Source organism: Cyprinus carpio, chromosome B19 (assembly GCF_018340385.1).
Source record: "Cyprinus carpio isolate SPL01 chromosome B19, ASM1834038v1, whole genome shotgun sequence".
NCBI lineage: Eukaryota > Metazoa > Chordata > Actinopteri > Cypriniformes > Cyprinidae > Cyprinus > Cyprinus carpio.
The window spans coordinates 7,320,233-7,347,599 of record NC_056615.1 but is presented as its reverse complement, the minus strand read 5'-3'; the positions used below and the strand labels follow the sequence as shown (position 1 = coordinate 7,347,599).

At 38.3% G+C, this 27,367-nt stretch overlaps 2 protein-coding genes across 3 annotated transcripts in view; both read right to left on the bottom strand.

Moving 5' to 3' along the window:
• Positions 1-335: 335 nt before the first annotated feature.
• Positions 336-15,419, bottom strand: LOC109110835 (integrator complex subunit 3-like). 2 transcript variants are annotated; one of them, XM_042744793.1, is made up of 30 exons: positions 15,087-15,419; positions 14,478-14,561; positions 13,394-13,477; positions 13,160-13,273; positions 12,990-13,074; positions 12,842-12,908; positions 12,589-12,730; positions 11,057-11,186; positions 10,858-10,955; positions 10,590-10,781; positions 10,418-10,505; positions 10,182-10,261; positions 9,067-9,158; positions 8,826-8,932; positions 7,862-7,981; positions 7,498-7,627; positions 7,352-7,406; positions 7,152-7,255; positions 6,808-6,972; positions 6,023-6,176; positions 5,872-5,940; positions 5,426-5,501; positions 2,914-3,027; positions 2,784-2,832; positions 2,544-2,711; position 2,499; positions 1,789-1,888; positions 1,605-1,677; positions 1,361-1,514; positions 336-1,244 (listed from the first exon to the last, which is right to left on the bottom strand). In XM_042744793.1, exons 1-30 carry the CDS (start codon positions 15,168-15,170, stop codon positions 1,170-1,172), a joined length of 3,054 nt encoding a protein of 1,017 aa, XP_042600727.1. In that variant the 5' UTR covers positions 15,171-15,419; the 3' UTR covers positions 336-1,169. The 2 variants fall into 2 exon arrangements, 1 of the variants encoding a protein (XP_042600727.1); XR_006157195.1 differs by lacking the exon at position 2,499.
• A 4,164-nt stretch (positions 15,420-19,583) lies between these two features.
• The window catches only part of LOC109085447 (atrial natriuretic peptide receptor 1-like), a 1,054,061-nt gene continuing 1,046,277 nt past the window's right edge, over positions 19,584-27,367 (bottom strand). Inside the window, exons 15-21 of the mRNA XM_042745442.1 lie at positions 25,752-25,920; positions 24,609-24,755; positions 24,056-24,179; positions 23,834-23,902; positions 23,264-23,438; positions 23,024-23,122; positions 19,584-20,573 (exon numbers count right to left, since the gene is read on the bottom strand). Of these exons, the coding sequence (XP_042601376.1) occupies positions 20,422-20,573; positions 23,024-23,122; positions 23,264-23,438; positions 23,834-23,902; positions 24,056-24,179; positions 24,609-24,755; positions 25,752-25,920 (935 nt within the window). The 3' untranslated portion in view covers positions 19,584-20,421. The remainder of the gene's footprint in view (positions 20,574-23,023; positions 23,123-23,263; positions 23,439-23,833; positions 23,903-24,055; positions 24,180-24,608; positions 24,756-25,751; positions 25,921-27,367) is intronic.

Here is a 27,367-nt window from a genome sequence, read left to right as displayed (position 1 = left end):
CAAGCATAAAAATGTCGCTTAAACCCTTTCCAATAAAGATATGCAAAGCTTTTTTGGATTTGACAAAATTATCTTTAAAATACATTATCGTGTATCTTTTTTTTATATATCGAATTTCAAGTTGAAATTGTGTATAATGCATAAGAGTGACTGTAAAATCAACCCTGCACTTCTTGGTAGCTGGATTGCATTGAGAACAACAGCATGATAAGGAAAGCAGACATTCAGTATGCAAACTAAAGCAAGTGTAAATGATACTGGAGTGCTGGTAGTATGTTACTGAGGACAGCCAATAGGTTTGTTCTCATCCCAACAAGAATGCAAGACTTCAAACGTGACATCTTGGTAAGAAAACCAAACTTTTCCCGCCCTTTTTTATTAATATCATAGTCCTTTAACATAGTTACAATCTGTTTTTATGAAAATAAGTCAATAGAAAGAATTCTTTAAAAAGTCCATCAAGTCGAGTCCTCCATTTGTAGGTCCTGCTTTCATTTCAAACATGAGATAAAAACTCTCAGACCCTCTGTAAAGTCTCGGCTCCACTTTGAAGAGCCACGGCGTCCAAACAGGACAGAGAGCATCAATATTTATATTTATATCAATATTTATGATGGGAAAGGTCTGTTCAACATGAAAAGATAAAAGGCTTGAACCTGAACACCCCATCTGCTTTCCACTATTCCAAAATGAACCAGTAAAATCTGCAGTCAGTTTAAGATCCCTGTACTTCATGTTACAGTCTGGGTTCACTCCCATCACTGGTAATTGCTCTTTGAAGTACAGTACCATGAATTTATATGGGTGGGCCATTGGGGAACATTAACCCTCTCCTTTAAGGCCATCTGTCAGTCTATGCCAGTCTGGATGTAGGTTCTCCAGGCTTAGCCGCCCCCACTGCGCCCGTCCTCACACTTAACCAAACTCTCCAGCTTGAAGTAGCCGAGGAGTCCAGTGGTTACAGAAGGCAGAGTCTCGTCTCCCTGGCTCCACTGCATTTGAGTCCAGAGAAAGAGTTGTGCCCCTACAGGAGGAGAGTGTTTGGGCAGGCTGCCCCTGAGTGGCTGGAGCAGATGATTGGCAGGTAGTCTCCAGTGACGTCACAGTCACAGAGGGGGCGTGGTTATGCTGGGTGTGGTTGGCGTGGAGATGGATGAGGGTTTGTCCTCTCAGTCGCTGTCAGATCCTACTGCAGACGCTTTCCGTTTTCTCTTGGAAGCTTTGGGTTTGGAATCCTCTTCCTCCTGGAGAGCAGTCAACAAAGGCCATTCAAACAATGGATTGTACATGATAATAATAATAATAATAATAATAAAAAAATGGCTTTCATGCTGATGTCATGTTGCGAGCGTGGACTTACCGAAGCGCTGCTGGACGCGCTCTCCTCTTCATTGCTGGGCTGAGGAGCCGCACCCTTGCGGGATCGTGGCGAGGATGCTGGGGCTTTGCGTCGAGGTTTATGTTGTTTGGTGGAATCTTCATAGTCCTCAGCTAATGAGAAAAGATCACTGAACCTGGCAGAAGAAAAGAAAACGGTTACGATAAAATAAGAGAAGACTGATAAAATAAATTATAATAATTGTGCTTTATCAAGCAAAAAACACCTCATTTTGTGGGCTTCATCGCAGCTGGCCTGAACATGCTGTAGGGCTTGTAATATGGGCGTCTGGGAAAAGACTGATACAAGAAGAAGAACATTTTTTAAATCAATATAAACAGTAAAACAGACAACCAGGCTGAGTATTTAGTGGCATTTTATGGACGTGAAGAGTCTGCTGTTGAACTCACAGTTGTTCTTGGCGTTGCTGAGATTGAGTCTCAAACTGTCCAGATGTTCCAGCATCTGTTCTAGGGTCAGCTGAGCCAGTTTACTGCTGGAGCTCCTCAACTTCACAAAAACACAACACACAAATATGTGACTTTTTAAAAGTTTGAGGTCGGTACTTTTTTTAATGTTTTGGAAACTCTTCTGCTCACCAAGGCTGCATTCATTTGACCAGAAACACGGGAAAAACAGTAATGTTGTAAAATATTACTGTGATTTTGAATAACTGGTTTCAAATTTAACACATTTAAATTATTTTCTTAAAAAAAAAAAAAGTACTAATTTGTGAACAGTACTGAGCTTTAGAATGGTAGTGCATTTACAAAATAATGCCATATGACTTGAATTTCTTTCTTGTGTGTTTAATAATTTATCTGAAGGTCATTTAATAATAGATTTGTAAAATAAATCAAACCTAAGCAATATTGGCCATTTGCTACCGAGCTTTAAATAAGAGATGCTGTTAAAAACTTTGTCTTCGGGCCATAATACTTGCTAGTCATGACAATGAGTGGGCAGACAACTAGCCCACTGGCAAGATCTTCATAATATTGGTTAATTTTATAGTATAAATATTTAATGCATTTCATGTTTCTCCAGGGCTACAGACCCTGCTTTCAATCCACTTGAGCTTGAATCTTAACCTTTGTGTGCTCAGCCCAGGGCCTTAAACACTCCACATCCATCTTTCAGTTCTGAGGGCTGAATGTGTCATTACCTCTGTCGTTTACGGGGCATGCTGTTGTTCTTGATGAGCAGGGCTTTGATGTGTTCTCCCAGCAGGTCGTCGTGTTTCGCCGCCCAGTGCCGCAGGATGCTGGTGGTGAACTGATCCTCTTGGTGGTAAGGTCGGCTCAGCACCATCTTCACCATCTCCTCACTCGGCCTTCAGCACAAAAAATTAGGACTGTGTCCCACAGCAGACAAAATGAATAACTATCTGCGTGAAAACACTTACTTTTCTCTTCGTAACTGCAGCAGCAGGCAGGACAGAGCTTCTGGATGTTCTGTGAGTAGAGAGCGAAGAGGATTATGGGTGGATCAAGTATGTGTAGAGTCAAAGTGTGTCTATGGAGAAAGACACTCACCCTTGTATTTAAGGTGCTGTAAAATGGGGATGATGGTCTCCAGAGGGATACTGTGCGCCAGGAAAAGCTGCCATGTACTGTACTGCTCAAACGTTTCCCAGTCCAGAGACTGAACTAAAACACACACAGACGCACAGAACAAAATGAGCTTTACAAAGCCACATTCACACAGAACTAGATTTTACTCTAAAGTTTTTTTAGCACAGACGTCTGTTTGACGCTCCCATTTGTCAGGGTGAAGAATTATTAACGTTTCCATTAAAGGGGTCATCGGATGCCATTTTCCACAAGTTGAAATGATTCTTTAGGGTCTTATTGAAAAGTCTGTAACATACTTTGGTTAAATTTTCTCATGTTTCTAAAATGACACCATTTTTACCCTGTCAAAAACAGCTCTGTTCAAAGCAACCCGTGTTACTGCATGTTCTTTTAAATGCTAATTAGCTCTGCTGACCCCGCCCCACTCTTCCGTAGGAGGATGAGCCAGTCTCATGAGACTGTTTACTTTAGCCACGAAACTTGCTCATTAATAGGCAAGGCGATTTCTGAAGATTCATAGAAGAACCTTATACTCACTTCTTCTGGAGGTGAGGCTGGATCACTAATGATTCGCGCGGACATAGATGCATTTATGTAGATCAGGGGTGCATTCCCTTCAAAAACAAACATAGGTTAATCCACTGCATCTTCAGTGGCTCAGATGTCGGGAGTAAATGACCACTGCTATGTTCATTATTACATCCAACAACAAAACTCCTCAATCGCTTAGGAGTAGGGCTGTGCAATTAATCGAAAAAACGGTTTGATTTCGATTTTGGCCCCCAACAATTATGAAAATACAATAATCGAGATGAAAGGATTATTTCACCCCATTCCGCCCCCTTTCGCAGCGCTGTGCTTTCATTCCTCCATAAAAGCCCAATTTCCCGTGCAAATCAGTAAAATCATGTAACATGACATTTGCAAAATGGGACGTGCTTGATTTTATCAAAGTATATTTATTCATGTTTTTAAAAGCGTGAAAGAGAACTTGCTCTGCTCCTCAGGAAGAGATATGCGCTCAGAGACGGAACAGAACACTGACATTTAAAGTCATCTTTTAGCTCAAGATGCGCACCTAAACGGTCAAACAGACACAAAAATGTGTCAAAAATGTGGCGCTTGGTGATTATTTATGTATACCTTCGTCGGTCATGTAATAAATGAACGTAAAGAGTTGAGAATGAAAATACTTGTGTAACGGTAAATTGGTTCGTGCAGCTCTTAAAGTGACAGTGGGCTATTTTCCTGCTGCGACTGTGTGCTTATTAATCAAACAACAAAAGAAATATTCATAATCACACACTGCTCTTGAGTGAAGGACTTTTGTAGCTTTAAGAATAAAAAAAAGTTTAATTCTTACAGTGAAGACTGCTGTTCTATTTTACATTTGATTATTCATTTCTGTAGTACGCTGTAAACTGCTTGATACTTGCATAAAAAAATTAAAGCACATTTTGTTTAATTTGTAACTTTTTATTCTATTGTATTTGTCCTTTGCTTTTTTTATTGCTGACAGTTTAATTATTTTCAATAATTTTCAATAAATTTGAGGACTTTTTGTTTGTTTGAAATTCCGGTGGTCTTTACAATGTAGATGTCATAGCAAACTTATTTACAGAAAATACATATTCAGTATGTATCACTTTCTTTAAATAAATCACTCATCACTTTTGGTCATATGGCCCCCTCATAATCGTGTTAAATAATCATGATTACAATATTGACCAAAATAATCGTGATTATGATTTTTGCCATAATCGAGCAGCCCTACTTAGGAGCCATTCTTGTCTACTGCTTCGACATCGAAACAATGGTGGACTGATGACAGTCACTCAGGGCGGAGCTAAGGTAAAACAATACTGTCAATCAACAATCGTGGGAGGGGCCTGGGTCTGTGTGACATCACAGACAAGAAGCTGAGATCGGCTTGATTGGAGAAAGGGGAAATGTTTTAACGAGATTTAAAAAAAAAAAAAAAAAAAACACTGGGTGGATTTTTATCGTTAAAGGGTGGTTGTGTACACACACCTCCTACACACATTTCAGTTCAAACAACTTGTAAAAGTGCGTCGCATCCGATGACCCCTTTAAAAATAAATTTTTATTGCAGTTAAATGTGTTCAATATAACTACACAGACGAAACAAGCTAAGAACATTTATGAATTAGTTGCTTTTTATGTATAAAAAAACAAGACTTCATATTTTAGTAGCATTAAAAAAGTTATTCAAACTGGAAATTTTTGATTATATACAGAAAGTGAGCAAAGAACACTGTGACACCTGTAACAGATTTAGTTACCCAAAGGCATTTTTTCCACCTTTACCTTGATTTTGGGGGGCATTTTTACCTTAAGCCCCAATTCATTTTCAAACTTGGCGTTTGGTTTGTTAGGTGTAACTGCAATTTGAACGGAGGCCTCTGGGGTCAGATGGTGAACCACGAGAGCTTGAAAATGGCTGTAAACTTACTGAGGATGTTGAGGACTGAGTCTTTACGGAACATCACCAGATTACCCGTCATCACGTGACACATCAGCTCCTGAAGCTGAGGTTAAAACAAGAGTAAGAGGTTAAAAGGGATTTTAAAAAAAAAAAAAAAAAACTAACTATAATCAGTGTTAAAGGGAAGTTCAGCCAAAAATAGGATTTTTTCATCACTCACCTTCATGTCACATCCTACTTGCTAGTCTAAATTAAATCTGATCATCTTTACAAACAAAATAATTTGTCTTTATGAACTTTCTGAAGCATCTGAAGATGTTTTGGTATAATAGACTTTGTATGAAGGGACAGAAATCTTTCAAAGGTTTCATTAAAATCCTTCATTTGTCTATCAAAGTCTTATGGGTTTGGAATGACACGAAGGCGAGTACATTTTTGGGTCAACTTTCCATTTAAATGTGTTTATTTGAAACCTGTGCCGAATCAATGACAGCCACGATCATGTTGAGGAGCTCTCCACTACGCAAGGTCTCATCTGGGAACTGTACAGCACAGACACAGAAAAAGTCAAACAAGGCTGTGAAAGCATCTGTTGCAGGCACATGATGGAGTATGAGGGGTTACCTCTGAATAGATGGAGGGGGTTAGGTAGCACAGGAGCCTCACATCATCCTCCTGACAGGCCTTCATGTCCATCATCAAGCAGGTGTGCAGGTCTCCCAGAGCTGTGGCCTGGGCAAAGGACTCGTACAGGCTCATCTTCCCCGCCGCCGCTTTGCTGCAAAGACGCACAAAACAGTCTACTATGAAAACACTGAGCGCTCAGAGTAGGGCTGCATGATTAATCGAAAGAAAAAAAAAGGAACTTGTGGCTTAGTGTGATTAACAAATTGCACAGGGTGGGATTTCATTAAATATATGCTCTGTATTATTCACGGGTCTACTTGGATGCGAAATCCCAAGGTTTGTCCCCAAAGGGTTTGGGTCCAAAACATTGAAGAGTGCCTCGGACACGGGTTGGGTTCAGTATTAATGGCCTCAGGTAGTTTAAAATAATTGTGCCTTTTCCAAATAAACCCAATAACCTTGTACACAGAAATCCATCTTCTAGATATGAGATCCATCAGGAAAAGCCACTCGCTTCATTACACTGTGTGTTGATGCAGGGCTTTTCTTTTTATCTGTAGAAGACCTTTGCTGGAGAGGTGAGCTCCCTCAATGACAGGCTTTGCTGCCAATTCAACATGCTCAATTGACCAAAAAGCCATCGAGGGGGTCAGTCTAGTGCTTAACTATGGCCTGACACTGGCAGACTATCAGCTTGGTGTGTCATGGGCTTAACCACCTGATCGGCCATATATCTTGTTGCTCATCACTAGGATGATATTATTTGGACTGTTTGACCCTACCTAGCTTTGAGGTAGTAGAGCAGATGATAACCGATTTTCGGCTGTTTCTGGTAGAGCTCGGCAAGCAGGTCCAGCAGGACAGAGAAACCGCTGTTGTCCTCCTGCATCTGACACAAGTTCCTGAAGATCAGACACACCGGCTTACACACGGACTCCTCCAGAGACCTGCACACACACAACAACCCATTAGTCTCTTCATTCAGAAAACTGAACAATAGTGACAGGAAAATATGAAGGGCAATCAGGACACAATGCAGGCTGGAACCAAAGACTTCTATAACTCTAACCACTAAATAATGTGCAAACCGACCCGACAGGAAGTCGAGAAAGAGAGGGAAACATACTCTTCTGTGATCTCCTCAGGCAACACATCTCCTCTGAAGTGACCTTTAAACAGTTCAGCCAGACAGGAAGCCAGAGTGGACATCTGCTCTGAGTCAAAATCCTCCTGAAAGAGGACCCAAAAAAAAAAAAAAAATTTGTGTGCATCATCAGCCGTATTTTTAAATCTCTGATCTAAATTTTCACCCGGAGCAAAGCTCACCTCTAAAATGAGATCCACAATTTCCTGCATGACCTCACAATGTGTTTCTGTGTCACTGAGAGAGAAAGAACCGCACAAACTGAGACTCATGCAACTGAGATCTTATTATAACTGTAATACATTACGTTATTAATCATGTGTCTCACCTCCCTTTCTGCAGCTGCAGAACCCTCTCTTTAAGTGCCTCGTCCAATTGGTCCACAAAAGGTGTGATGTCAGCAGGCTCCTCGATGTAGGTTTCCTTTAGCTGATGGAACCTGAACTCTCGTTTTTTACCTGGGATAAACAAGGGTTCATATCATGATGCACTGATGAACTGAAAATACAGAAGTGGGTCATGGGCATCAGTTTGAGCCAGAGCCACTGATCTAGATTCTGTCGTGATTGAATACTAAAGCAGAGAACATGTGCTCCACTCCAACGCTGTGCAACCGAGCCGTAATTGGTTGATCTGAAGTTCTGAGCTGAAGTCTATTATTATAAAGTCTGCCATTACGGCAAGCATCTTACCCTTGTTGTTCAATTCTTCCTCATCATCACTGAAGGTAGCATCTGTGTTGTCATAGCAACCATCCTCCTTATCAAGCACATGATTGTCCATCTCCAAGGGAACAGATTCCTCCATTTTTACTACAAAAAGTACAGAAAAAAATAAAAAAAAAAGTCAACATAAAAAAAAAATTAAAAAAAAGTCAACATAAAACAATCCTTGCTGGATCTTAATTTTATTATTTCTATTTCAAACTACACTTGTGGATCTTAACCAGGTGTCCTTGATTTTAATTTAAGAACCATTATTTCTTTCAGTATAAAAAAAAAAGAAAAAAAAAAAGGTTTCTCAACATTTATAACGTATATAAATATTACTAGTAATGTCAAGCTCTAAAATATTTTATTGCCTAAAAATTGCTATTACAGTATAAAAAAGTCTCTAGAACTAGATAAATTAATTATTTGAATTATTTTATTCATTGTATCAATTAAATATTAATATAATATTAAAAGATATACATACTGAATAATATTTAATTATTTTAGTTTCACATTTTCTGTAACTAAAACAGTTTGAAACTGAGCAGCTTTGTCATTACAGCAAAGTTCCAGAAATATCTCTGAGAGCCTTTAAATATAGTCCTTGACAAAGAGTCAGAAATGTTATACACACTTCATATTTCTGCTAAATCATTTATTTCACTGATGAGATGGGAAAGTAGATAACTGAGTAGTAAGATCTAAATTTGCACTTTATAGCATTACATTCACTATCATTTATCCTTAACTACACAAAAAACACTCACAAATCCCTCTTCCTAGCAAGAGAGGTCTATCAGATTAATACGCCAGTTTAGTGCATCCCAAATCATACTATGTTGAAAAAAAGGCTGTTTTGTGTAATATTTCTGGTAGACTAAATAGTTTAGGATCTTTTGTTTTTGACATGACTGCCCATGAGTCAGTGTTGTGGAGCTCTGACCTTCAGTGGGCGGTGAGGGGGAATTGCAGAACTCTGGGAAGCGTTCTCGCAGCATAGAGCGCAGCTCACGGTCCAGTTTAGGGTTGTCAAACAGAGGTGCTAGGTGACTGAAAGAGCAAGAGCGATAATAGGGATCATTATACTGAAAGCATCTCTAAACCAGCAGAGAGACATTCTTGATGAAGAATCTGTATGAACACATGCTAATGAATGTGTGTGTGTGTGTGTATGATAAACTCACGCCAGAACTCTCTTCTCCATGATGAAGTTTAGAGAGTTGAAGACGCCCTGCCGCACCTGACCCTCAAGAGGAGGGAAAAAGTTTGGGATGATCTGAAGTGGAATAAAATAGCAGGTGACCCAAGATTTGAAAGGCTGGAATTCATAACACACAGAACCTCCTCTCTAATATCCTCTCATAATTTTTCCCACACACATAGTTTCGGTTGCATTGGCAAAAAAGGTAACACTTCAGTATAGAAACCAATTCTCACTATTAACTAGTTGTTTATTAGCATGTCTATTATTAACAAATTGACTGTTTATTAGTACGAGTAAGCATACATATTCCGCATGACCATGTTCTACAGCCCTAATCCTACACTTAACCTCTACCTTACTATTAATAAGCAGCAGTTCAATGAGGCAAAAGTTGTAGTTAATGGTTTGTTAATGGAAAGAATTGGAACTTAAAGTAAAGTGTGACAAAAAAGTAATCAGTAACACTTTACACTAAGCTTCCATTTGTTCTCATTGATTAACTACATTAGTTAAAACAAAGTAACAAACAGCTGTATTTTTATTGAAAATAAAAATATTTTTTTTAAAGCCAACAAGACTTTTATACTGAATATACATCTTTTTATACGTCTTTGTCAATAAGATTTGACAAAATTACTTCTAAAGCATGTATCAATCTTGGTTAATGACTTTGTGTTTATATCAAAATGCACAATAAATTGTGAAAATCTAAAGTTGTATTAATGTTATAATAATGAGCTAACGTGAACTAACAACAGCTGTATTTTTATTAATTAATGTTAAAAAAGACTAAAAAATACTGTAACTAATGTAATGTTCATTGTTAATGTTAGATAATGCAGTAACTAAAGTTAACTAATAAGATCTTACTGTAAAGTGTTACTGTTATACCAAATGGAAAGTCATGATACTTTGAGAAAAAAAAAAAAGTATGAAAAAAATGTATTTAGAATAATATGTATAGATTAATTTTGCACCATAATGATTTCTTGTTTTAAATGGTGTAAATTCTATTTTTGTGGCCATTACTCACACTACTGTGTATGTCATTAACAAGCTCTTAGATACAGTAAGAACTGAGAAAGAGTTTCTCACCCGACACATGAAGTCCAGTAGTGTGGCTGTTATAGCAGGATGTGGTTTCATGGAGTGATGCATCACCAAAATGGCTGGCTCTGAAAAAAAAAACAAGAGTCCGAAAGAGAGAAACAGAAAGAAGAAAATAAAAGCAGAGCATCAGAGACTGAGTGAAGGCAAAGCATGTGGTTTGTACATGTCTATTTGCAGAGTCAAATCTAAATGGAACAATAATTGTTTCCTGCCTCTCTTACCGATGTTCATGATGCTGTCTTTCTCTGGGTTGAAGAACAGCCAGTCGTAGAACAGGGCCAGTTTGGCATTAGATGCAGCAACATTAGACTGCAGAGAGAGATGGATTGATATGGAATCCAAAACGACATCTAGAAAAATCTTTGAAGTCGAAGGTTTTTAGTATTTGCTTACTGTGCAGGTAGTCAGGAGCCATCCAATGATGGCCCAGCGCGGCAGAATGTCAGAACTCAGCACTTCATTGGATGGATGAACCACACCGCATATGTAACGAATGAGGTCACAGCGCAGCGACTGGCTTTCAGCTGTGGACAGATACTGCCGCTGAAACCAGTCCTGATAGCGCTTCTGCTGGCCGAACCGAACCTGCAGCCAGGAAGAGCAAGAGTGTTTGCCTTTCAAGTCATAAACGAATTGTGGTTTCCAGTGTCAGTGTATTTACCCGTGAGGTCATGAACAGCAGCTTGGTCTCCATGTCAGGGGTGAGTCGACAGGCCAGAAACTTGCGTGAGGTTCTGGCGGTGAGGAGCTGCAATATACCTGCAGCAGGACGGGACAAGACAGACCAATTTAATAACACACACAGATTTTACTGTGCATACTATTTATGTGCATTACTGTATTCCCTCCCACACACACACCTGTGAACTGTGGGCTGAGGGTCTGAGGATTGTGCAGCAGGTCTCTCCACAGCAACTCCATCTCAGGAATACGAGCCACAATCTGTAAGAGTCTGACCAGATCCCTCCCGATGATAAAACACTCCATGAACTGTTAAAACACAGACACATAGCAGTTTAAAAACATTGAATGGCAACAAAAGATGAAACAGTAACAACAGCAAGAACATCTGTAATGTGGAATAAAATACTGAGAAAAACATTTTATGCATTAGATTTTGAGTGGATGGAAACAGGGTATTTACTAAATACTAAGCAGCAACTTTTTCAATTTATAATAATTATAAACATTTTTTAAGCTGCAAATCAGCATATTAGAAATCAGCATATTAGAATGTTTTATGATGGATAATGTGGGATTGATGATTGTTTTTTAGATTTGGATTATTGGAATGGTTTATATTTTAAAATAAATTCAAATAGAAAGCAGTTATTTAAATGGTAATAATATTTCACAAAATAGCTGTTAATGTATTTTTAAAAAAAAATAATACAGCCTTATTTGGCATTAAAAAAAAATCTTACTGACCCCTAAAGTGTATATTATAGATATTAATATTTCATTTGTTTACCTACATGTCATATGACCATTATTTGATTATCAAAATCACTGTTCGTTGAAGCTCCAGTGCACTAAAAGACCAGGAACATTTACATAAGGTACGTACAGTCAATTTCGATTTCATGGTGTCTATAAATCTGTCGAATAATTGCTGGCAGCCTAATTTAATCACAGCTGGTTCAAGCCCAAGTCACAAGTTAAATCCCAAGTGCTGTCTTGGGAACTGCTGACCCAGATACAGACATCACAATCCTGCTTTAGTGCCCTTGAGCGAGACACTTCACCTCTGCCGGCTCCAGGGGGAGTGTCCTAGAAATGTGGGTCGCTCTGCTTAAAACGTATTTATCTTTCTTTTCATTCCTGGCCTTTTTTTAAGATAATGGTATCAAGAAAAGTTGTGATCCAGATTTAAAAGTTTTGCATCATGTGTGTAAGAGCATGTGAGATAACCACGTCCCATCTACCCGATTAATCAAAAAAAAAAAAAAATCAACTACATGCAGATTTTGGCACGTTTTTAAGCCTGAAAAGCTTAATTTAATTTAAACAATGATGACGGAGAGATGAACAAATTAACGTTGTATGGATAAACAAGTAAATTTAAGTTACTTCAGTCCAGTAAATGTTCATCTTGAAATAGAATATAGAAGTGTTTCTTACTTTTACTTCATAAAAATGACTAAAGATTTCACAGCAAAAAGATGTGAAGCTTCAACTACCATTCAGACGACAGAAGGCATGCAGTAGATTGTGTTTTGATCATGTTAATAATTTACCCTAGCAAGTTGCATATCAAATATGATACAGTAGGCTTTATAGGGTTAAATGATTAACACAGACCCAAGCAAAAATTCCCTAAAAATACTTTAGCCTTGCACTCCATGTCATTAAAACATTCACAAACAAAAGAAACACTGTGTCCAGTACTCACCCTCTCTCTGAGCAGACCGATGCAGAAGTCCACTTCTCTCTGTCTGAGGGGCAGCAAGTTTGGCGTCCCATGGTCCACTATGAGTCTCAGGTACGTGTACACAGACATGGCCACCAACATCCCGCTTTTCAGCACCCACTCTCTGTCCATCACACAAACACATTCACAAAGCTGCCAATAAACTCACGCTGGTTTATTTGCATGGACGTCGTTATCGCCCACAGTGCACCAGTCGCACTGCATGCTGCCTCACCTCTGATCCACTAAGATCTCCAACACGTTCTCTGCCAACCACAGGTTCTTGTTGGAGATGTCTCCCCCTGCAGAGTGATGCAAGTTAGACACATGATGTAGGGATACACTGTAAATGTAGCATGATTTGCATCCGTGTGTGAACGCACCAGCGATCTGCTTCATGAGTGTCATGAGAACCCCATCTGCTCCAATGACTCCACTCTTCACCAGCTCTCTGACCAACCACACCAGCTGCCCACACACACACAAGACGAGACGTCACCAGTGTGTTGCTGTTAAATTCAGTGTTGTTAAATGACTTCAGACTGGAGCCCACCTGTGTACGGCACACTTCCTGAAGCTTGAGGAACTTCTCCATAAGGATCTGGTTGATTTTGATGAGCACCACATTCATACCGTCCCGATTCATCAACGTCAGGTCTCTGTAGCACTGCGGGACACAACACTATGTTAATGGTGGGATTCTGGGAGAACGGTGCAAGTAGAAGAGCTTTCTGTGGTATGCATGTATGTATGTGAATAAGGTCTCGTGTACGAAGCATCAACGTACCCTCTGTGCTTGTGGGGGCTCTGTGAGCAGAAGTGTGAAGAGACCCAGACACACCTCCTCATGCTGCTGTGGACCCTTACACACCTGAACACACACATTCTCATTAAACATCATCATCATCATCGGCTCTAAATAAAGCCGATTTCTTTAAGCGTTATCATATTGTTTTTGAATTTTATTTTAGACCTTTTAGCCACTTTTATCGAGCTTAAATTTCAAGCCAGTCATGAATGAAATGGTAAAGAGGAGACAGGGGAGTCGGATCGGGACATTACAAGCCAGATTCGATCCCATGTACCTCACGTGAGCACCACAGCTCAACATGCATCTACCGGCAGCCAGGAGGCATTGGCTAAATGTCATGTTCTGTCTGATAAAGGTTTCTTTCTTGAGCAACAAATCAGCATATTATTATGATTTCTGAAGGATCATGTGACTCTGAAGACTGGAGTAATGATGATGAAAATTCAGCTTTGATCACAGGAATACATTACATTTCAAATAGAAAAGAGTTATTTTAAATTGTAATAATATTTTACAATAATACTGTTTTTACTATTTGCATTTCTTAAAGTATAAAAGGATGGACCTCCACATTATAAATAGCAAAGAAGAGCCCAATTTCTGTTTCACATGAATTACATGTGTAGGATAACAGGGTTCCCGCACTTTTTGACCAGTGAACTTTTATTCATGTAAAGCTGAATGATAACTGGAAGAAAAAAAAAAAAAAAAAAAAATCAGATTTTAAAATCAATTTAAAAATCACAGCAATGTCTATGTCAAGTAATAGATACAAATGATCATATTTAGCATACAAACTTCAACAATAAGAGTCAACAGATATCTTAAAGTTATCTGGACATGTTGTTGTCTACACAAGCACTTAAAAAGAACAATAAGTAAATTCTACATTAAAGTCTTTTTATCATTTTACTAATTTACATTACTTTCCCAAGCCTGAAAAATCACAACTTTAAAATTCCATTCTATGTTTTAAAATTCCGTTCCATGTCCAGGTTTTTATCGGGATTTGTGAATTCTGATGTGTTATCATAAGTGGGTGTAACTGATAAACACTCACATGAGCAGTGAGAGCATCATTGGCTTCCCGCTCCGACAGTCCATTGGTTATAGATGTGGTGATGCTCATACACCTCTCCAGGCGCTGAAACACACACACACACACACACACACACACACACACACACACACTAACTGGTGAGTACAGAGCAATATGGATGGATGCAATGCCAAAAACACCAAACAACAAAATAACACTGCAGATCCCAATAATGATTCATGCATAAATAGTCTAATCTCAGTTAAAGGCATGTCTGCATCAATTTTTAATACCTTCTCCAGCAGAGGAGAGTCACTGACACCCTCAGCTGTCATTAGTACATGTATGACATGATAACATCATTGAACGTTCAACACACATCATGTTTACACAACTGCCTCAACTCCTTTCTTTATATTTTCATGAACAAATTAGATGATAAAAGATTACAAAAGCCATCCCTGCAACTATCAGCCCTGTCCTACAAGTCTGATAGTGTCAACTTCTCCATTCTCTGCTGGTCCTTTTGTTATTGTACTTAGTTTTCCCCATGTTTTCTCCGCTAATGTGTGCTGTGAAGGACGCGGTGACACGTATGTGGACGGCCGAAGGGAACGAGTCGACCCCTACCTCCTCCAGCTCATCTTTGGCGTCCAGGCTGGTGGACACCAGAAGGCGACCCTGCGCTTTACCCTTAGCCGGCGAGGGCTCCATCTCCTCCCGCCTCGCTGCGCCCACACACACGGGACCTGACGGGGCTTTAGGGCGCTGTTTGAACCCCTTCCCTCACTGTTTCCGTGGGTCTGTGGTGATTATGAACTAGTTAACCCTCTCTCCGCCCAGTCCTAGGCGCCTACAGTGTGTTTACGACTCTTAAATCGCCACCTTCGCGCGACCACTCCAGTGTTTCCACAGTGTCCGACTGTAACAATTCAACTTCCGCAGGGCATGGTGGCTTAGCGGAAGTGTTCCGAACAAGGAGCGGAGCGACTCATTTATACCAATCGCGTGCTGGGTATTTTGATTGACGTGGCAGTTGACCAATCACGGTGATGGCACGGTCAGCGAGACCCGTTAGACAAAAAGAAGTCCGTGCAACTTGACAAGAACGCTGCTTCTGTGTAAACATGTGAGTAAAAAACTCAGACAGACAGCAAACTACAGGGTTGGAGTGAAGCTAATAGAAAGTGCGTGCTGACTTTTAAATGTGGAAACAGCAGACACTGTATCGTATTGGGGCTCTCCTCTTAACAAGAGCAAGCAATATTATTCGAAGATTTAAAAATATATATATATATATATATATATTACTATTATAATTAACGTAATAACAAAAACAACAACAGTAATCGTTATTTTATAATTATTAATTATAATTAACAATAATAGCCTGCATTCATTGTAATTAGGTTTTGTTTTACAATTATAAAATTGTAATCGAAAATTATGATTTATATTAAAATGCAATAAATTCCATATATCACTGCTTACTAAAAAGGCTAATTTTTGGCACTTATATTTTCATAAATATATATTAAATGCTGTTATTTCTGTTTCAAAAAGATGTTATATATGTAATTAAATATTACTGAAAGCCATTATATAGGCTATATAATTTTTAATTACAGTACATATATGTTGTGGAAGATTACTTTATTAGTATTAGATATTACTTGATATATATATATATAAATCATGTTTAAAGCATATGGTCTTCTCAGTTTACTTATTTTCAATGTTAATCTATACATCCCACAATATTTGATATGTATATAGTAGAATATATATTCAAAATAAAATATATTACGAGTATGTATAAGTAAATATATTGTCACATATTTTTTGTTTTCAATTTATGAAAAGCAGCAATTCCTTATTTAATATATTGTAATATATTAACACAATATATTATTCTGCATATTTCCAATATACAGTAAACATATTTGTTGTTCATTAATAGGTAAATATATTTTTACAGTATTATATTTAAACAGTAAAACAATTAATATATATATTTATGAAACTGCAAAAAAATGGAAAACATAAAGGTTGTTTTGGTTAACAGAAATTACACATGGCAATTTACCCCAGTATAAATGGTCTCTACTTGCCAAAATATAATTGAAAAGTGCTAATATAGCAGTGCTTATATCTTATATGCATTATTCTTTAAAGGGGCCACTGGATGCTACATGCACTTTTACCAGTTGCTACCACTCTATAATCATAAAAATCCACCCAGTGTTTTTTTTTCTTTAATCTACTAAAATCTTTACCCCTTTCTCAAATCGAGCCGATCAGATGCCTGTCTGTGTGATGTCACAAAAACAGGCCCCTCCCACGATAGTTTGATTGACAGTGGCATTTCAGCACAGACTGGACTGGCGTGTTACCTTAGCTCCGCCCTGAGTGACTGTCATCAGTCCACCATTGTTTCACCGCTGGAGCAGATGTAGACAAGAATGACTCCTAAGCGATTGAGGTGTTCTGTTGTTGGATGTAATAATGAACACAGCAGTTGTCATTTACTCCCGACATCTGAGCCGCTGAAGACGCAGTGGATAAAGTTCTACCTAAATGCGTCTATGTCCGCACGAATCATTCAAGATCCAGCTTTACCAAGAGAAGAAGCGAGTATAAGGTTTTTTTTAATGAATCTTTGCAAATCTCCTTTCCTAATAATGTGCTAATTAGCAAGGTTCATGATGAATTCGGCTAAACTAAACAGTGAGAGCGGCTTGGGAGAGGGGCGGGGTCAGCAGTGCTCATTAACATTTAAAGGAAAATGCTACAAAACGATTTGACAGGGTAAAAAAGGTGTTTTTTACACTACCATTGAGAAATTTTAACCAAAGTATGTTATAGACTTTTCATTAAACTGGTCCTATTATGCTCTTTTACAAAGTCTTGATTTTGTTTTGGGGGTGTACTAGAACAGGCTCTCACACTAGGTTGTTCAAAAACACATTATTTTTTTTACATATTTTACATTAGTACAACACCTCTATATCCAGTCTGGCATGAACGGCTCGAATAGTTCCTGTATCAAATGAAGGCCCGCCTTCTGAAATACGAAATGTGCTGTGATTGGTTAGCTGGGCCAGTGTGTGTTGTGATTGGCTCTACTTGGCGCCTGGTCGGGAAATGACATCATGCACATTACCATAGCTTCAGCTTAAGGTGGCTTACCCTGCCAGCTTCAGAGTGAATATTGTGTCAAAATCAAGTGGATTGCCGCTGCTGACATTGCGTCGCGCTAGGTGGGCTTGACTTCAGCAACCAGCTCCCGCCTTTTTGCCCATTTTCGATTATCCGGGAGTGACAAGCTGCCAAGATGGGGGTGGCCCGCTCCGCCCACTTTGCGCTTCAAAAATGCTCTTCAGGAATCTACAGGTGATGTCACGCTACGTCCATGTTTTTATACAGTCTATGGTTGTAGTGCAAACGAGTCGTTCGTTGTAGTTTTTGAAAAGTGATTTCTGTTAAATAAAATGTCTCCTTTTGAAGTGTACTTTGCAGATCTTTTTTTATGCTGAAACAGCAACATTACAGACTAACTAAAGTTAAAAAAAGTGAAAAAGCATAATAGGACACCCATAATTTAACACCCTAAAAAATTATATCAACTTGTGGAAAATGGGCATCCGATGACCCCTTTAAAAGGCTGACTTTGTGAGACAAATACCACAGTGTACACCATTAAAAGCACAAGAATTAGTGAAGATGGCTCAGTGTTTTTAATGTCTTTATTTTACATAATCCCCCTCCCCTCAAACATAAAAAAACCCACATTAATCAATTTAAACTTTACTTAAAGACTTTGCAGTATACCAATATCCCTTCAGACCCAGCTATGCAAACCACACATGGAGGACAGATTAATCAATACAATCATTATTCATTCCCTCCCAACAGAACTGCTGCTTAAAGGCTGTACATCTGATATTATCAATCAGGATCTCATGACACAAGACGTCTGCTGTCACGTGCTGCATTGCTACAGTTTGACTGACAGTTGTCACAGCAGAAGATAAGTGATGTGGAAAAACACCGCATTTATTTACATCTGGGCCAGACATTCATGTTTATTTCAAAAACAGGGCAGCGTGATTAACAAAGCTTTTAATGTTGGACTGTTTCCTCTCAGGATGTAATGTATGCAGCCATCTGCACAGCAAGAGGACCGAAGATTTCAGATTGTACTAAAATGTAACAGCCATCCCAGAGGACTCTGAGCCGGTGAGATTGGATGGCTCCGCGGGTGTCATCGCAGCAGGGAAAGTTTCTGTCCACATCCTCATTATCTCCGCTTAGACACAGGGAGGTGAGCTGACACCTTACAAAACCCCAGAATCTGTGAAAGTTTTCAGAATGGGGGAGGATAATGTGATTTAACTTCATCTTAAACTTCATGCTGGATGGAATTGGGCAAAGCTGAGATTTTGTCGTGAGCAACAGGAAGCTTTTGGTTAGAAAGTTTCATGTTTTCAGAAAATGCTGAGTACACACTTATGAAGATCTGAAAAATCTGATACGATCTTCAAAACATCAAGAAAATAAAAATATACACATTTTGCTGTTTGCATCGCTACCAGTGTTATTTTATTATAGCTGTGTGCCACATACTTATTTTGTTCTTCGATATTTTGCAAAAGAGTATAGAAATGATGATATAGAGGGGTTTTTGACACAGTCTACACTACTGGTCAAAGGTTTGGGGTTGATAAGATGTTTCCAAGTCTCTTTATGCTCACCAAGGCTGCATTTGTTTGATCAAAATACAGTATAGCGTAATAGTGTGAAATATTATTACAATTTAAATGAACTCTTTTCTATTTGAATAAAATGGAATTTATTCCTGTGATGCAAAGCTTAATTTTCAGCATCATTACTTCAGTCTTCAGTGTCACATGATCCTTCAGAAATTATTTTAATTTGCTGCTTTTAAGAAACATTTCTTATTATTATCAATGTTGGAAACCATTATGCTGCTAAATATTTTTATGGAAACTGTGACACAAGGTTCTTTGTATTTGAAATAGAAACCTTCTGTAACATTAAAAAGTGTTTACTTTCACTTTTGATCAATTTAATGCATCCTTGCTGAATCACAGTATTAATTTATTAATTTCTTAAAAAAAAAAAAAAAAATCTAACTGACCCCAAATTTTTTTGAAATCCAAGCACATGAATGGATCCGAGTGGAATCTCAGAATTCAAATATTAAACCAAGTTCCATTTGGAAATATCTCACATTCTGGAAGTTAAAAGTGTTGGTGTTTCTTGATGACTTTAAGGGAAAGTAAATCCTGCTATTAAATGAAGAAAAGAACATCCCTGTACTGGTTTCTCTGAAACACTATTGCAACATCTGTAGGGAAATGCTCTTGAGATCCGAGAACAAAATCCATCATTGCACATTTCTTTGCTCTCTTAACCATACTTGCCATTTATTATTATTTCTCTTCTGTGCGTAACTTTTCTCTGCTGACTGGATCAGTTTTGGCAGATAGAAGAGATCTGAGCTGACCTGCATCCCAGAGGAGGAATCGAGAACATTTCACATGGTTAAAAAACTAGAGTGACTACAGCACTGTGTCTCTGTGTGACCAGTAACAGGAACATGAGGCTTAAAAAAATCTGGACAAAGACCTATCACGACAAATAAAATTCAAAACTTCTACGAGACCCGTAAACACTTGATCCGGTCACACCGATCTGATGGTGTGTGTTGTCATCTTTCAAGTGTCTAAACGATTCTGCTCAACTCTTCTGAGTTCACTTGGCGAAAAAAGTCACAGCTAGGTTCCCATGAAGCAATAACATGAAGCTTTTGGGAAATGAAAGATGAACTAAGTCAGGTCTTTTTCTGAAGAAATCTTCTTTTACCCTGGTACTTGTTTAGATGCGTTTGTTTTGTTCTCTCCTCTCTGGTGCATTGCTCTTTCTCTCTGTCTGTCAGTTTTTAGGCATTATTGGAGCTGATCTCTCCTAGCAGCCAGTACGTCCTCATCCGTCCCTTTCCCTTCATCTCCACATCTCCTCTGAGCTCCAGCTGGAAGCAGTTGAATTCCTGCAGGACGGCCCGTGTGGCCTCTGAAACATGGATCTTCAGGGCTGATGGGGGAGAAATCAGTGTATAGTAGATGATGAAATAATCACACACACACACACACACACACACACACACACACACACACACACACACACACACACACACACACACACACACACACACACACACACACACACACACATTTTTTCTCTGCATTTCTTTCCCTCACTGTGTCATTTTAGTTTGCATCAAATTAAATAACATATAATCAACCTTAAACACCGTGACTAAGGTTCATTATTTTATTATATTTCTAGAAGAAGAAATACAACTTATAATTTCTTATGATGAATTCTAATTGATGTAAATTAAGCTGCACAAACTTTTTATTTAGAAACAGGCACCGTCTGAACTATCAGCACATTAACACACTGCATGAACAACTACATATATATATTAAGAAATGGCTTTTAAACTAAAACATACTTTAATGTCATTTCTATTAAAGGGATACACCACCCCAAAATGAAAATTTTGTCATTAATCACTTACCCCCATGTCGTTCCAAACCCGTAAAAGCTTAGTTCATCTTCAGAACCCAATTTAAGATATTTTGGATGAAAACCGGGAGGCCTGTGACTGTCCCATAGACTGCCAAGTAAATAACAGTGTCAAGGTCCATAAAAGGTATGAAAGTCACCGTCAGAATACTCCATCTGCTATCAGACATGCTATCTGGGTTACATAAAGAACCGGGAGAACTTTTCGCATCCTTGTGGCGCGGTGATACAGAAGAGCATACGCAGCATACGATGATATGGAGAGACACAGAGGAGACTGTTGACAAAGGAATTGTTGAATAAAGTCGTTATTTTTGTTTTCTTCGCTTACAAAAAGTGTTTCCGTCGCTTCATATAACCCAGATTGCACGTCTGATGAAAGATGGACTACTCTGATGATGCTTTTCATACTTTCCTGGACCTTGACACTGTTATTTATTTGGCAGTCTATGGGACAGTCTCAAGCCTCCCGTTTTCATCCAAAATATCTTAAATTGGGTTCTGAAGACGAACAGAGCTTTTACGGGTTTGGAACGACATGGGGGTAAGTGATTAATGACAAATTTTTCATTTTGCGGTGGAGTAACCCTTTAAAGCTTCTATGTCATGTGTTTAATTATATTAGTAATTACACATCTGTAATTATGAAGTGGCAATTTAGTACATTTAAACTATATTAACTTTAAAATCAATATCAAATAACACAATACAGTTAGAATTATAATCATCTACTTTACATGTAATTAACTATGTTAGTCAATACATTAAGTGTACTTTTTTAAGGCATGACAAAAGACTATTAAAACAATGATTTAAATGTATGTAAACATTTTAATTTTACAAAGTATCTTTTTTAAAGAAAACTAAGTGTGTGAAAAAAATAAAAATAAAAGTGAAATCTCTTAAAGTTGCTTTTCGTTTCATTAATATTACATTATCTCTATGTACAGTTTTTTAAATATACTTCTGAGATTTGAAGTACACTTGAAGTGCATATTGAATACAATAAAGCAAAAGTCTCTTTCTCAAGGGTTTCCAGGAGTTCAGGCACGGCATTTTATATATATCATTTTTTTTTGTACTGAAAAATGCTTCTGTTTATCACTATATTTATATGGAAATGATTATTCCCGACAGCACACTCAAGTTCACTCAAGTGATTTACAGATGCCAGACTAGTTTAAATGAATCATCAAAAAGTTGCAGCTTTTACACGCAAAGAGGTTAACCAATCATAACAGAGATCATTTACATATACAAGACTTAAAGATGTAGTAAATGGATCAATTCCATATGTCAGAAAGATCATTTTTAGCTACACTACTGTTCAAAACTACAGTTTGGGGTCAGTAAAATCTTTAAAAAATAACTAAACACTTTTATTTAGCAAGGATGCATTAAAATGATCAGAAGACATTCATAATGTTAAAAAATATTTCCATTTCAAATAAATACTGTTCTTTTAAGCTTTCTATTCATCACAGAATCCTGTAAAAATATATATGAAGTTTCCTCAAAAATAATAATAATAGGAAAATCAGCACTGATAAAAATAATAATAAAACAAAATGTATAGAGCATGAAATCAGCATATTAGACAGATTTCTGAAGGACCATGTGACACTGAAGACTGGAGTAATGATGCTGAAAATTTAGCTTTGCCTCAAAGGAATAAATTACATTTGAAAACATTAAAATAGACAACAGTTATTTTAAATTGTAATATTTGACACTATTACTGTTTTAATGTCATTCTTGTTCAAACAAATGCAGCCTTGCTGAGCATAAATTAATTATTTCAACCAACCACAAATCTTTGAACAGTAGTGTAAATTACAGTACAACTGTTGTGGTGCAAGAAACCTTGAAATTATACAAAAACATTATAAATGGACTTCAGGGAAAAATAAAGTGTGGAACACAATCGTTTCAAAAGTCTGGAGGCGCCTCACCTTCTCCATTAGATTCCATGCGTGAAGCTGTGTTGACGGTATCGCCAAACAAACAATACCGAGGCATTTTCAAACCAACCACCCCTGCACACACGGGGCCTGGACACATGAAAACACACATAACCATCAGTCAAAGCTCCCCATTAGTCAGCCATCAACACACAGAGATGTCCTCAGAGAGGCCAGACCACTCTGTGCTGTACTCTAATATTAAACACTTTCATGACCCCTGACCCTCACCGCTGTGGATGCCGATGCGTAGGCGGAGCTGCTGGTCGGGTCGGTGGCGGATTCGAAATGAGTGAACAGCTTCCAGCAGAGCCAGAGACATGCGGGCGATCTCACGTGCGTGCAGTTTCCCGTTCCTCACGGGAAGGCCTGACACCACCATGTAGGCGTCACCGATGGTCTCCACCTGGGGGGCGCCACACAAAAAACACATCGTTCGGCTCAGTGGTGGGCAGAGACTGTGAGAAACATCTCAGCCACTTAAAAGGATAGTTCTTAGTTCTTTCTTATGTTGAACACAAAAGAATATATTTTGAAGAATGAACAGCCATTGACTTCCATAGTACAGTAAAAAAAATACAATGGAAGTCAATGGCTGCCGGAACCTGTTTTTTTTTTTCTTCAAAATATTTTCTTTTGTGGTTTAACAGAAGAGAGAAATTCTTTTTTTTCAAGTTGGGAAAAAAACATAAGGGTGAGTAAATGATGACCAATTTTCATTTTGCGTGAACTATCCCTCTAAGCTAATCCAGCACGTGTGTCGCTGAACAAGCAGTGAATGTAATGACTATCTGGAATTACCTTGTACACGTCAAAATTGTCGATGATTGCATCAAAGCAAGTGTAGAGATCATTCAGCAGCGTCACCACCTGTGGCGGGTGCAAATGGACAAATAGATCAGCTAGAATTCAATACTGCACTCACGATTGTCGCAGTAAAAAAACAAAATTAGCCTATAATTATTTGTGTGCGTCTGTTTGAGGAGCGTTTACTGAATTACCCCTTTACAGAGGGTTTCTGACCTGCATGGGTGTGCTTTCGGCTGATAATGCGGTGAAGCCCACAATGTCACTGAAGTAGATGGTGACTGAGTCAAAGGCTTCTGCCTGCACCATCTCACCTCGCTTCAGCTGCTCAGCCACCGAGCTGAAACAAAACACACACACAAACACACACACACACACACACACGCACACACACACACACACACACACACACACACACACACACACACACACAATCAGATACAGCCTCATGCCAGTGAGAAAAATGGCTTCAATTGAAAAAAAGATCATTGCACATAATTTAGTATTTATTTTTTTTTTTTCAAAAAGTTTGGGGTCAGTAATGTTTTTGGAACAAGTCTCTTATGCTCCCTATTGGTGGATTTATTTGATCATAATTGTGAGATGTAAAATTGAATTGAAAACTGGCCTTCCATACTTTACTGTCACTTTTGAATTAAATGATGAATAAAAGTATTAACTACCTTAGAAATCTCATTGACCCCAGACTTTTGAATGGTACATTCATCATCATATGATTTACAAACGCTTTGAACAAACTAGGACTCACTGTGGGAGGATCTGATAGAGCAGAGCTTCAGCTTTACGCTTCTCCTCATGGTACGCCTGCGTCCTCTCCTCCACCAGCTCCTCCAGGTTATTAGCATACTGCTCCATACGGGACAGGAGGTTATCCAGGATGTTGGAACCATATCCCCTGAGGCCAAAACAGAGAAGATGAGGCAGAGACAAGAGTTGTGTTCACTGCAGCACAGGCAGTGGAGGCGAAAAAGATCAACTGAACACACATAATACACAAGGTTTATTATGTAAACAATGATTAATAAAATATTAACTAAGAAAATTATTATTTAAAATGATTTCATATTTTAGTTAACACCATAGCACCATGCTCCTAGCTCCATCTAAGACTTTATACCATACTATCCCACAGAATTGCAATTTTGTCCACAAATCAGTGCAGAAAATTTGAAGAGAAGTGGGCTATTCCTTGCACATAATTCTGAAAATTCTGTTTTATGGCACTCTATTATTAGCAGTCCCATCCTTTTTTTTTCTTTTCTCAAAAACACAGTTGTATAAAAGATATTTTAAACTATGCAGCAAACGTTTTAAAATATCTTTAAAAATGTACTTTAAAAAACTAGTGAACGTTTGTAATTGTGTCTGTTATTAACATATGTTATCATATGCATACACATTTCAGGTAACACTTTGGGCCCTATTTTAACAATCTAAGCACATGGTCTAAAGCACAAGGCGCAGGTGCACCCAGGGCGTGTCTGAATCCACGTTTGCTAGTTTAACAGCGGGAAAAATGGTGGTTGCACCCGGTGCATGGTCTAAAAGGGTTGTCCCTATTCTCTTAATGAGTAATGGGTGTGCTTTGGGCATAACAGGCAATAAACCAATAAGAGTTTAATTTTCCCAGTTTAAGAATTAGTGGATTAGCTATTTATATGGCGGAATTTGCAAGAGCAAAGACTGAATGCGTCTCCAGAGAGGAAACGAAGCTGCACTGTAATCCTTTAATTTTTAATTAATATTTGACGTTTGCATGCTTCTGCGTGTCCCCTGTGTGTGTAATAAGCAGTGTATGCCCACCTATAGGTGCACATTACTAACGCGCTCTTTAAATAAAAAAAATTGTCATTTGAGCTCTTGCGTATGAGCTGATTTGTGAGTCAGGTACCGGTTATTCTTGCGGAGCAGTACTTTAATCTGGTTGAAGTCGGGCCTCTCGTTGATGTCTTCTGACCAGCAGCGCTGCATCAGCTGTCCCAACTCATCACTGTGGCTCTGAGGACACAGCAGCGGACGCAGGTACGGCCAGCGGCCTTCCGCCACACGCTCTATGATCACTGAACCACAAAACAAGTGACAGTAATGATAAGAAAAATGAACAAACATGCAATTAAACATTCTCCAGACAGCGAGTTACACAACTCTCTATCACACAGGAAATAACATACACAAATTAGCACATAGAATTAGCATAGCAAATTTCACAGAAAAACAGTGATTGCGATCGGACTCCCCACTGGTGCGAGAGAAAGAAAGAGCAAATGTGTGAAAAAAAAGAGATGAAAGTGTCATTCACAGGTTTTGAGAAGACCTTGGACTTAACAAATGTCTTCACAGCAATCAACGGGAGTGATGATGATACAAAACTGTCATGACCTTTCTGTCCCACACCTCACTGCACTCTGGGGAAAAAAAATAATATATATTCCCTATATCTTCATCCCTCAGTCTTTTAGCTGGCTCTAAAATAACGACTGGATGAGCTACATACAAAGCTGTTTTAAAGTAGCTGATATATACTCTTTAAAGAAGGCCACATATTTTGATGTGTTGACTAACATACTAAAGTACATAAAGTACTAGATTGTAATTGTAACTGCATTTTGTTATTTGATATTACATTTAAAGGGATATTTCACAAAAAAATAAAAAGAAGAAAATTCTGTCATTAATTACTCACCCTCATGTTGTGAGACCTTCGTTCATCTTCAGAAGACAAATTAAGACATTTTTGATGAACAAAAAGTCCACAAAAAATATTCTCGTAGCTTTATAACATTATGATTGAACCCTGATGTCACATGGCCCTATTTTAATGATATCCTTATCACCTTTCTGCGCCTTGAATGTGTCGATTCCATTGCTGTCTATGAAGGGTCAGAAAATACTAAAATTTCATCAAAAATAGCTTTGTTTTCTGAAGATGAATAAAGGTCTAACGGATTTGGAACAAGATAAGGGTGAGTAATTTATGACAGAATTTTCATTTTTGGGTGAACTACCCCTTTAAAGTTTATATATTTTAAATGTACTAAACTGCAGAAAGTTTTCACATTCCGATAGCAATCACTAAGTTAAGTGGTCTAAATATATTTATATGTATTCATATAATCCAATCAAAATCTTCGGTCTTGCTGTCCTGCCTGCCTGTCAGCATATGTATTTGCATGCCTCTGTGCACAGACATGATTCGTCATCAGCGCGGTCCATTACACTTCTGCAGACTGGGCGAGAATGGAATTACTATTGTATTATTAAGCGCTTTGTACTGTAATGTTTTCTCATCTGTGAATGAGACATAAGGTAATCTGACAGCGTTGATGCCGGCTCTCATCGTGTCGCTGGTTAGACTCTGGTCTGCTTGTACACGCTCATGTGTTTTGGAGGAGGCGTGGCTTTGGAGAGTGATTTGCAGGTAGGGTGGGATCTTATGCTTTTAAAGCAATCTCTGAAATTGCCTACCCTACCTTTAAATATATTCTAAGTATTTTCGTAGTAAGTACT

What these genes read in the sequence shown, in the direction of transcription:
- LOC109110835 (XM_042744793.1), bottom strand. Translation starts at nt 15,170, where the DNA reads ATGGAGCCCTCGCCGGCTAAGGGTAAAGCGCAGGGTCGCCTTCTGGTG. An exon ending in CTGCAGCTGCAGAAAGGGAG is followed by an intron (nt 7,407 to 7,497) that starts GTGAGACACATG and finishes TTTCTCTCTCAG; the next exon opens with TGACACAGAAACACATTGTG. An exon ending in CTGTCATTGATTCGGCACAG is followed by an intron (nt 5,502 to 5,871) that starts GTTTCAAATAAA and finishes TTTTAACCTCAG; the next exon opens with CTTCAGGAGCTGATGTGTCA.